Source organism: Mustela lutreola, chromosome 16, assembly GCF_030435805.1.
Source record: "Mustela lutreola isolate mMusLut2 chromosome 16, mMusLut2.pri, whole genome shotgun sequence".
NCBI lineage: Eukaryota > Metazoa > Chordata > Mammalia > Carnivora > Mustelidae > Mustela > Mustela lutreola.
The window spans coordinates 52,849,802-52,862,094 of record NC_081305.1 but is presented as its reverse complement, the minus strand read 5'-3'; the positions used below and the strand labels follow the sequence as shown (position 1 = coordinate 52,862,094).

General features: G+C 41.0%; 2 protein-coding genes across 6 annotated transcripts in view; both read right to left on the bottom strand.

Moving 5' to 3' along the window:
- The window catches only part of LOC131817376 (KRAB domain-containing protein 5-like), a 103,731-nt gene extending 92,539 nt beyond the window's left edge, over positions 1 to 11,192 (bottom strand). For both annotated transcript variants that reach the window (XM_059150660.1, XM_059150661.1), the window contains exon 1: positions 11,132 to 11,192. The gene's annotated coding sequence lies outside the window, so the exon portion shown is untranslated. The remainder of the gene's footprint in view (positions 1 to 11,131) is intronic.
- The window catches only part of LOC131817393 (KRAB domain-containing protein 5-like), a 130,722-nt gene that overhangs the window by 50,735 nt on the left and 67,694 nt on the right, over positions 1 to 12,293 (bottom strand). For all 4 annotated transcript variants that reach the window (XM_059150678.1, XM_059150680.1, XM_059150677.1 and 1 more), the window contains 2 exons: positions 11,702 to 11,828; positions 11,132 to 11,227 (listed from right to left, as the gene is read on the bottom strand). In XM_059150678.1, coding sequence (XP_059006661.1) covers positions 11,132 to 11,227; positions 11,702 to 11,828 — 223 coding nt within the window. The remainder of the gene's footprint in view (positions 1 to 11,131; positions 11,228 to 11,701; positions 11,829 to 12,293) is intronic.

The following is a 12,293-nucleotide window of genomic DNA, read 5'->3' as shown; positions in this document are numbered from 1 at the left end:
AAAAGGCAAATTATCAGTTTCACGTGCCGGTGCTAGTCATTACAGTCCTGCCCTGAGAATCATCCCCCGTCCAGTAACAGCAGAATGACGCGGTCATTTGATATGCACAATGGAACTGGACTGATCCACTCTAATGAATAAGGCACAGCATCATGCAGGAATACAGATAATTCAAATGACAGAAGGAAAGAAAAGAAGACAAACACAAAAGAGCTCCTGTTGCCCAATTACTTTCACACTAAGTACAAAAATGGGGATAGTACTCCCTTGCCTTACATGTTAAAAGAGTGTTGAGCTTTGGGGAAAGATACTGAAGGGCTCAAAGGGAATTTCAGAAGACAAATAATATTCTATTCCTTGATCTCAGTGGCTTTTAGAGATGTAATCAGTTTGTATAATTCCACTGAGCTATTCACTTATGATTTCCCCATATTTACTTAAAAAAAAAAAAAGTGCCGTCAGAAACCTGGTACGTAGGGAGGCCTGGGTGGCTCAGTTGGTTAAACAGCTGCCTTCGGCTCAGGTCATGATCCCAGCGTCCTGGGATCAAGTCCCACATCGGGCTCCTTGCTCCGCAGGGAGCCTGCTTCTCCCTCTGACTCTGCCTAACACTCTGTCTGCCTGTGCTCGGTCTCGCTCTCTCTCTGACAAATAAATAAATAAAATCTTAAAAAAAAAAAAAAAAAAAAAAAACCTGGTACGTAAATAGGTAAGTATCACAATGTACATATACTGAGAAGCTGTAATTAGGGTATAATTTCACACTGTGACTATATTTAAAAAGCCTTTAAAACTTTCTTTTATTTTTATATATTTTTTTAAAAAGATTTTATTTATTTATTTATTTATTTGACAGAGAGAAATCACAAGTAGATGGAGAGGCAGACAGAGAGACAGAGGGAAGCAGGCTCCCCGCTGAGCAGAGAGCACGATGCGGGACTCGATCCCAGCACCCCCAGACCACGACCCGAGCCGAAGGCAGCGGCTTAAACCACTGAGCCACCCAGGCGCCCCTTTTAAAGATTTTATTTATTTATTTGACAAACAGAGATCACAAATAGGTAGAGAGGCAGGCAGAGAGAGAGGGGGAAGCAGGCTCCCTGCTGGGCAGAGACCACCCCCCATGCAGGCTTGATCCCAGGACCCTACCTGAGCTGAAGGCAGAGGCTTAACCCACTGAGCCACCCAGGTGACCCTAAAAAGCCTTTTTTTTTAAAGTGTGCTTTAATTTCCAGCTAAAGCAATATAGCCCGTGTATACAAAGTTTACAGAAAAAGAATGAAATGTATAATTATTTCCTTAAAATACACACAGGAAAACACAGCATACAAATCATGAAAAAAATACATAGGGTGTAAGGATAAGCATAAAGACTTGGTAAATAGAAGCCCCAGTATCTCCATTAGGATATTAAACATAAATAAACCAAATGTTCCTGGTAACACCAAACTTTGCTTGAATATACTCCACTGGAATTTCCCTAAAGCCATACTGAAAACAGGAGGAAAGAACTAGAAAAAAAAAGAGACAAACAAAAACACCCCATGCAGTGATAACCAACCAAACGGACACGGCAATATAAATATCATATATTAAAATCCTTAACACCAATGGGCTTTGTCACTGCTACTTACTGTGTTATTCTTCAGTATCTAAATACACAGCATTTCAATATTTTGACTAAAGGATAACAAACACAATCTATATTTTTGTGTGTGCATATTTTTACACACACATAGATAAAATATAGATCTATATATACAGGTATATAGGGCAAAAGTTTTAGCTCACGAGACATTAAAAAATCATCACAAAGGGTTGACATCACCAAGATGGTGAAAACAGACGTGCCTGGGTGGCTCAGTCTGACCACGGATTTCAGCACAAGTCATGATCTTAGGGTTGCGAGATGGAGCCCCCACATCCAGCTCCACGAAGGGAATGGAGCCTGCTTGGGACTCTCTCACTCCCTCTGTCCCTCCCACGTCTCTCTCCTCCTCTTAAAAAATAAGAAAAAAGATGCTGAAATAGTGGCCACTTCAGTACTTCTCATAATAAGCTTAAGTATCAACTATTCACATAAGTTGTCACCGGGTAAATCTCAGTGCTCAGGGGTGGGGCTGAAACACCTTCTGGACCACCGAGATCAACAAGCACAGCATTAGAAGGGCTAAGAGGTTAATTTAGGTTAATTAAGGGTTAATTTCACATTGACCACAATGCACCTGCCCCCCCAAGACCCTCAGGCCAGCACAGTGCCGTACCATGGCTTATCACCTGGAACTGTAATTCCTGCACCAGGAAAAAGAAAGCAGTGGGCATCCAGCATTCTCCAAATGGCAAGCTGCTTCCTGGGAGGCCCACTGAGGTCTGACCTCATGGGGATCCCTGGAGCAATCTGTGGTGTGGACCACTGGGGATCACTGAGACATGGACAAGGTGTGCAGAGCTTACAGCAACGAGTGCTCAGATCTTGGAACACTGACAGACCAGACTGTAGTCCTCCTTGCAGTCATACCCAATCAGAGATCACACAGTCTCTGTCCACTTGCAGAACAGAAATGAACCCACCTGCTTAAGAAGATTCGTCAGCAGCTGTACCTGACTTGGGTCTCCAGCCAACAGGGTGAACTAGAGCATAGAGGCCATTCTAGGGGGCTCTATTTGAGCAAGTATGCAAACTAGAAGTCACTTTCCACTGCTGAGCATAGCCTCTAGTCCCCCCACCAGCAATCCTGAACAAAGGCCCTGGGCAACTGCAGAGCCTAGCTCATAGACCTACTAGGGAGAGCGCCAAGCCAGGGGCATTGCCCAAGTGTTGAGCATAACCTCTCTCTGCCGAAGCAGGGATCTTGAACAGTGAACTAGACTCAGAGCCTAGCCTGTGGTACTGCCCAGAAGCAAAGAACGGCCTACAGTCCTTCCACATGTTTGAACGTAACCAGTGGAACCACTTGACCAGGGACTTGCCAGCATTGGCTTGGAAAACACTCAGGAGCCCTCAGTTCCCAATGGACACATGTCTGCCCTCTGTGAACATACAATGTATGTCCCATGGTTATTAGTGCTCTATAAACTGTTATGTATTTAATGTTCTCGGTTCTGTGTATTATTGCTAATATTATTCCCTTTTTGACAAAAATAGTTAAGTTAAAAGAAGGTGTTGTGATCATCTCAATATTGGTAGAGTCAGGGTTTGAACATGGACACTCCACCCATCAACATGAGGTAGGCAGGTCAGATGCCCTTCCAGAAGGTGACTGTGCTTGGATTCTTTTCCCTTTTTGTCCCTCAATGATTCACTGAAAAGTCTTCACACACAAAGGCCTCCATGGGACTTCAGAGTGAAAATTCCAGCCCAAACCAAACACAAGTAAACTGAATAGCTTTCACTTGAGTACAAAGAACCAGAAACACAGATCAGGTATCCAAGACAAAAAGAAAGGAAAGGCCCAGCACCCAAGAGTCCACATTCACACCTGGAAAACCATGACTACACACCTGTATATCCGACAACATTTGCAATAGGCCAATACCCTTCCTGAAGAACACAACTACAACTGTGTCCCCAGACATGGGTCCCCAACATGTTACCTAGGCAGGCACCTGAGAAAACACAGGAAAGGAAATTTGGGGGCTGCACCTCAGAACCACTGACATGGTTAGTGTGGGGATAGGCACAGAAATCTAGTATTCACAAGTGCTCCCGGTACCTGACTCAGGCTAAATTCGACAATCTCTGCAGGAACTAAGTCACAGGTCAATCTTGAGTCATCCACACAGAAGTCCCTCTCAGAAACCCTCTAAGCCTGTGGTCATGTTACTGTTGTGTCACACAAACACAACACACACAACACATATTTTCTTTATTCATAAATGAATCTGAAGCTAACAGAATCTATCTCAGCTTCCTCCTCTTCCACCTGTCGCTTCTCTCAATACCTTCCTTGAGCTTCCTGGGGTCACCCCAAATATACTTTTGTTCACATTCCTAAGTGAAAACAATCCAAATTAAAGTGATTCAGAATGCACATAAATATTTTATCAAGTAAGTTATGAAAAGCATCAAGACATTAATACATGTTATATATCAAAATGGGATTGAAGAGAGCATTCTCACTATAATGCTGTATTTGATGACTTTTACCCTAAAACCATAAGTAATTGTGGCTTAAGCAGCTCCTCATCAGCACACCATTAACACGCAGAATAAAACACCTGGGCATTAAGGATAAGGATACTGTAAATTTTGGGGTATTTCTCTAACACATGGTTTCAAGGAAAAGTGTGACTGCCTTTTTGTCATATGCTGGGAAACAGTTCTGAGAACAAGAGCCATTCGCAAACATGTCCACCTGTGCTACAGTTGTATCTCTGTACTTAGAGTGGCAGCGATGACAGAGTGCTGGTCAGTGATGGAGGAAGTAGTGCCCTGGTGAGGATGACCTTCCCTGCGCAAACCAGGAAGGTTTTAAATTAAGGACTTTAATTTATTAAGTCCTAAGGCGCTTGGGTTGCTCAGTTGGTTAAGCATCTGCCTTCGGCTCAGGTCATGATCCCAGGGTCCTGGGAGGGAGCCCCACTTGGTTGGTCTCCCTGCTCATCGGAGAGCCTGCTTCTCCCTCTCCTTCTGTTATTCCTACTGCTTGTGCTCTCTCTCTCTCATTCAAGTAAATTTTTTTTTTAAATTCCTCAAATTTTTAAAGTCCTATCAGATTTATACTGCCTCCTTTGCTGCCTGGATCATGGCTGGAATTCTGGTTGGGGGGCAAGTATCTCAGAGCCATGAGGGAGGACGTATAAACATAATGTTTGCAAGGAGACGGTACCAGAAAGAAGAAATGGAAAATCAGAGAATACTCTAGGATGTCTGAGCCATTTTATCAGATCTGAGCATCTACTACTGTGTACGTAACACAAAATGCACATCTTCTTTTCTATACATACCCAGCAGTCTTCTCGTAATATGGCTGACCACCAAGTAACAGCTAATAAAAAATGAATTATTGTCCCTGAAGTGAACAAACGTTAACTACACAACTTTATTTGATCAATTTCTACGAGTGATAAAAATCCTTTCTCTGTTCAGATCAGGATGGGTGTAAGGACAGCATGGCCTGTGAAACAACATAGGGACTATCTAGTCCAGAAACTGGGTAGACTGTTTGAAGCAGAAAAACTCACTGCCAGTGACTGCAGACTGGCTTCCCAACAAATCAGTGCCTTGCACAGAGTCCAGAGCACAGGACAAACTCATCATGGGGCTGAGTGGAAGTGAGGGTGGGCCTTGCCAGGTGTGGGTCAGCATCCTTGGAAGGTCACCCATCTACACTGGATTAGATCTATGTTGGGGTTATATACCTGGGACACCAGTGCTTTGTGGAACCACAACACACACCTTGCTGGTTCTGGCTACTAGGGTCCAGCAGCCTTCATCATCTTCAAGATCTACTGTGTCATGTGACATCATGAGATAGATATATAATGTTTAACTCCTCCAATACCCCTTCTCCATCCACCGCCACACAACTGGGCCTAGTTTCCCTGTAGTCCAGCAGCAACTGGAACTCAGGACAACCAGGAAATTCTGACTTCCCTCAATTCCAGAAAACCACATTTCCCAAGTTCCCGTCTCTGTCACATTTGTTCACCACCAGAAACTTCTTAAGACTTTGCAGTGACTCAAAGGAGCTCCTTACCAGATTTCCTCACATTTCAAGAGTCCTCCATATTTGCTTTTAGTAGGATTTATCTTCCTCTCAAACAGTATCAACATCATTTTTTTATCTGTCCTCACAACTCTCTCAGTGCTAGGGTCTAAATTAAGCCTACAGACCACTGATGGCATTTTCTTGCTCTTCCAGTGACGTGGTGACATCACAGTATTTAAATCTCAGATATGGCTTCAAATGATCTGTTACCAACCATTTACCATTGAATTTGAAAATTCCAAGCTACTCCTAAGAACCTACAAGGGCCTGAATGACTTATGTTTCAGGAAGAGAGCAGGGACAGTGGGGATCTCCATAACACAGGAAGGAAGGACAGCTGTGATGCCTACATCACTGGAACGGAAATAAGGAGACAGAGGACTGGAGATGATTTAGAAAGAAAACAAGTAAAATTTATCTTTCTAGATTCAGAGTCAAGAACGCAGCCTTGGACAGATGTCCTTTTGCCACATGAGGAATTCATGCCAATGCTTCAGACTTAGATGCTTTTTATCTCCGACCTTGGGCTGCAACATCTCTCATAATAGAAGACTGTTTTCTTCCTATCTTTAGAACATCTGCTAAGACCCAGCATTGTCCCAATGTTTGGTCCCTTCAAAGATATGTTAAAACAAGCCATGACTTATGAAGTCTCCAAATTTTCACCTAATAAACTTGTTTGTTTCCTTAAAAGATTTTATGTATTTACAAAATTTCAGAGTAAAATTAATATTTGCTATTGGAAATAATTCAAATATAGCCAACAGAAAAAAATAGACATAGTAAAACTAATTATCCCTCTCCAAATAGCCATGCCATCTTGATCCTTTCAGGGATATTAACAAATACAGTTGAACACTGAATAATATAGGTTTAAACAGTGTGAGTCTACTTATCAAAGATTTTTTTCTGTTGTGTAAATATTGTGTAGTACTGTAAACATGTTTTCTCTTCACTACCACAATCCTTAATATTTTCTCTGTACCTTACTTTACTATAAAAATATAGAACACAGACCACATAAAAAGGGGATGATTAACTATTAATGCTCTAGGTAAGGTTTCAATAATACGGTATTTCCATGGTAAGGAATGGTTTTAAGTTTTTGGGACTCAAAAATTACACACAGAGGGATGTCTGGGGTGGCTTAGTCGTTAAGCATCTGCCTTCGGCTCAGGTCATGGTCCCAGGGTCCTGGGATGGAGCACTGTTATTGGGCTCTGTACTCAGCGGGAAGCCTGCTTCTCCCTCTCCCACTCCCCTGCTTCTGTTCCCTCTCTCACTGTGTCTCTGTCAAATAAATAAATAAAATCTCAAAAAAAAAAAAAATTACATACAGATTTTCAGTTCTGGAGGAGGTTGGTGCCCTTCATGCCTGCCCTGTCCAGAACTAAAATGTGAGTGCTCTAGGTCATTTAAATTTGGATTTTCCTCTGTAATAAATACTCTGATTTAGAGTCATGTCTGAAATGGCACGTATTGATTTCTGTTGTTAATTCTGACTTTATTTAGATTTGCCTTTCTATTGTACATACGTAGCCAACTGTTTACATCTTTAATGTTTTTATCTTTTATAAAGACTCTTTCTGAACCGTATATGAAAACAAAGGTCATTCTTCAGTCATTGCACTAAAGTTTCCATCTAGTGTGTTTTACCTTATATTGAGTAAGGGTTCCACGTAAAGACCGGACCACCATTCGTGACAATTTTAAGTTATTGCCCCAGGGCACATTATCTCATGTTGAATTATTATTATGAGTGAAATGCTTTACTGCATTCCTTACATTATGCACTCCTTGATATTTAGCAAAATCATAGTTCTGCTTAAAGACTTCGCCACTCCCCACTGTATTTTACGTTATATTGGTAAGTTTTGAGTGGCAGTTAAGGTCTTTACCACATTGTTTATATTTGTACTATTTCTTCCCATTATGAAATGTCTGCTGTTCAGTGAGTCTTGAAGACCGTTAAAAGGTTTGTCACACTTATACCTTCTTCAGTCTTCATTTCAGTAAGGATACAATGATATACAAGAAGATTGGAGCTTTCATAAAGCTCTGCATTTATAACTCTAATACTAGTTCTCTAGAAACTAAATTCTCTGAGGTTTATTAGGATTTGACCCTTGACTGACATTTTCCCCAGACTCCTTACATGGGTACATTTTGTCTCCTTTATAAACAACTTGGTAATTACGGAAAATAGAGTTCTCATTAAAGGTCTTCTTAAGTTCACAGCACATGAAAACTTACTCCAATTAAGTATTACGTGGTAAGTATTCTACAGTGATGTTTGGATAAAGACCCTCCTGTGTTTATCAGATTTAGAGAGTGTGCCACAAGGAGGGATTATGTGTCAGTGGGAGAATAAGGAACTTCCCGAAAAGGACTTCTTAAACCAATCACATTTAAAATTTTTATCTTCATTTTTAAATGTCTAACATTCAGAGATGCATCAGTGAATGATTAAACCACTCTTAAACTTGAAATGGTTTGAATGAAACTTTCCGCATGGACTAGGTGACCTCCCAAAATATCCAAACGTCCTTCCAGAGAATATGTATGTTGAAAAATGGATTATTATCGCCAGGTTCAAAGATATTGTTCTGCAAATATAAATGTCTTAACGGTGGGGGTTTCCCTTGAATGTGCTCTATGCCTCATCTCTTCTAGTGGGAAGGATTTCTTTATGCTAACTGTCCCACTTGGGTTATACCCATCATAACGTCCTTCCTTCCTGCCCTTTACTACCCTCGGCCACCTGATGAGTTACCCGTTAAGTACAAACACTCAGGACCACTGCTTCCACGTCTTCCCATGTCACTTTAAAAAGTGAATTTTTCCCATCTTTGCCAACAGGCCTTTGAGTGTTAGGGAAAGACACAACTAAAAGATACACAGTAAGTTAACACACTCACCATACTCGCATGTGTATACGTTAATATGATGTGCAATCTTAATGCTCATCATTGCACATGAGCAAAATAGAGAAATAGGAAACACAGGACTGTGCTCCTCTATGGACACAAAAATGGACCGAATTACCCTTCAGAATGTTCCAGAAGCCAGTTAGGAGAGCACAGCTCTCCCAGGCAAGTAGGAAGGAAGAAGAGGCACGTTGAAGAGACAAGAAGAATTTGCAACACTTGCCCACAACCGGGGCTCGCCCTCCCTGACTCTCCACAGCAAGAGAGAACTCTCACCTCTCCTCAGGAAAGAACAAATGAGTGCCCAGTATGCTCCATGATGTGGCTGTATGGCTGCTGCCTGAGGGACTTGTTTCTGTCATGTAGGCCATAGGGGCCGAAGGAAGGACAGCTCCCTATGGACCTGGCGGCTCAGATGAATGCTGAGCACTTGTTCAAACACTGGAGAGACTGAGGAGCTCATTCATACTGGAGTTCACACCGTCCTGAAATCTACTGAGTTGAAAACTGTCTTCTTATTAAATACACAGGTAGCTAAACAATGTTGTGAAAGGTCCCATACAAAAGGAAGCCCGTTATTACAGAATTGTGAAACCAGAATAAGCCAAAACGTAACCCAAAGAATTCCACATAAATAGATGAATTCTGGGGTGCCCAGGTGGGTCAGGCTGTTAAGCATTTAACTTGAGCTCAGCTCATGATCTCAGGGTCCTGGGATGGTACCCAGTGTGGGATCCTTGCTCAGTGGGAAGTATGCTTGTCTTGCTCCTTCCCTGTCCCACCCCCCTACTTCTCCGTATTTTCTCCCTAACAGATAAATAAAATCTATAGAAAAAAATGAATGCATTTTTAAAAGGAAACCTTTTATGTAACTTTAAACTATGACGGTATACCCATGAAAACCAAGCATTTTGAATTATTGGCATGTCTTCATTGACAGTAAAATAGTAAAGAATGTGTATTAAAGTCTACCATGAAAAGGTCTAATGGAAAATTTTATGAATAAGCACTTAAAAGGCATTGGAAACGGCATTCTTATTAACATATCCCTCCTGTACACAGAATGAAAGGCTATAATCCATTCTTTAGAATCAAGCACCCTGGGGCACCTGCATGGTTCGGTTGGATTAGCACCTGACTCTGGATTTTGGCTCAGGTCATGATCTCAGGGTTATGGAATTGGAGCCCCTTGAGGGTTTTGACCCTCAGCAAAGAGTCTGCTTGGGATTCTCTCCCTTTCCTTCTACCTCTCCCTCTCTCTCTCTGCCCCTCACCCCACTTGGGCTCATGCATTCTCTGTCTCATAAATAAATATATATTTAAAAGAAAGAAAAAAAGTAAGAACCAAGCATCCCAAAAAAACCCCTTCATTTTGAAATAAAGAAATACTATCACAACTGTAAAATATGCCAACAAGCAATCACTTTATAAAAAATAAATATTTGTAATTAAATTCAGATATATTCTGAGGAAAGTAGAAGAAAAGCCTAATGGTTAATTTTTCCATGTAAATTAAATTTATAAGCAAAACATTTTTTTAAATATGAGAATTTTACTGATTATCCACTTTACTTTTTATAAGAAAATGTTCATGTCATATCACAACTTCTGATATTAAAAAAAAAAGATGAATGTCATGTATAAGTAATAAGAAAGTGAGAACACACATGGCAAAGTAACAGGAACTTCATACCATATAAAATTATAAAACTATTCAATTATTATGAATAAAGTAACAACTAAGACTTTATTACAGGATACGAATTCTGAATTCTAAATGTTCCAGCTACCCTATGGCACTATTTAGGTAGGAAATCCAGGAAACAGATACATTTAATTATTTCACCACTGAGGAATGGAAAACATAGAGTGGAAATTTCTAGTATTATTTAATACAAAGAAAAGTGAATTTTTAAGTGAAATAAAGGATTAGTTTTTCTCATTTTAGGTAGGTGTTTTGTTATCTGATGAAATTGCTGATTCTCAATTTTATATGATTAAGATCAAAGCCACCATGACATTGGAAAGCATAAACCAGAAAACATGTGATATCTGTCTCCAGTGTTCCCAGAGTTTCTATACCAAACCCAATGTGCATACCACCACCCTGACACACTTCTCCCATGATGAAAAACAGAACTTACAAAGGGTTTAGAATAGAGATCCTAAGAAATAGGGAGATTTCCCCAAGGCCCTCAAAACAATGGAGAAGCTCTTAGATTATGGAGACCCTCCCTCTCCCGAGAAGTCTCCTGGTCTCCATCAATGGATGTGATTGACCATCACTGGAGCTGAAGGAGAATCCTTAGAGAATTTAAGAGCTCGATAATGTTGGAGAGCAGATGTTCTTCTGTGACAGGGGGAGTTCAGTTGTGCTTCTAAAATTAATCTCCATTCGAGGAGAGCTACTCGAATCAGAATTTAAGGTCTGTCTTCCTCCTTCAGACCTGGACCTCCCCTCTGCATGCATCTGCCTCATTCATTCCCACCTACCTGGATGGAAGGCTACTGTCTCCTTTCTCCTCACATCCCAGAGTTGCTTCTCTTGCTCCAAAAAGATGACCAGGTCTGGCTTCCACACAATAAGACCTGTTTATTAGAAAAAATGAATAGGAATATTGTTGGAGATTTTAATTTTCAATCTACTAGAGGACACTGCAGAATTCTAGAAAATGATTTCCCAAACATGGTTGACCAACACGCCATTAAACACGCAGGAGAAATTTGCAATTTTCACATCATGACTTCCACTTTCAAGCACTACCAATACAATAATAAGAAGTTAAAATCTCAGTTTAAGATGTGGGCAGTATCATTTTTTGACACTCACTATTTACAATTGACACTCATCTACAAAAGTGATATTACCTTAAAGAAGAAGAAGCTAAAGTTACAGGAAACAACATGATGATTTTTCTCTCCATCTACAAACCCCTACTTATTCCCCTCTCTGACTGGATCTGAATTCCAGTCATTCAAAGAGGAATCTTCCAAGAGACAGTCTTCACAGGAAGGAAGAAAACCCAGAGTGGGGTTTGGAAATCTGGAAGGAGTCTTCCTCACCCAAGAAGAGGAGATGTCCGTAGTTCTCTAACATCACATCCCTGTACAGTTCCCGCTGAGTGTGGTTCAGGAATCCCCACTCCTCCTGAGAGAATTCTATGGCCACATCCCTGAATGTCAGCAGTCCCTGAAATAAATACCACAGTCACCAAGTGGCCATTAACAGAGTTCATGATGCTTCCTAAGATGAAAATGGGAGTTAATGTCACCAGCTAGACCCAAGACCTGACCCTCCCCGGTTACCTGTTTGCACTCTCTGATCTTTGTCCCACATTTTACTTAACCTCTTTTTCCACCTTATCTTTTACTCCAGGCAAAGACCCCATGGTCTAGTCTCCTGTCCAGGAGTAGAAGCCATCCAACTAAAGGTAATGATCACTCAAATGATGAGATTCGGCCAGCCCAGTCTGAGCCTAATCCCTGACTCACACCTGTGTAGCCCAAAGAGTAAGCCATGGTACTTTTAACTCATTATAATATGAAAATCTCAATCCTAGGAGAAGCACAAACTCACTTATACAACATACAAAGAATGTATGGCAGTGTCTTTAGGTACCTGTCTGACCTTATGCCCAGATCTATACAAGATGAT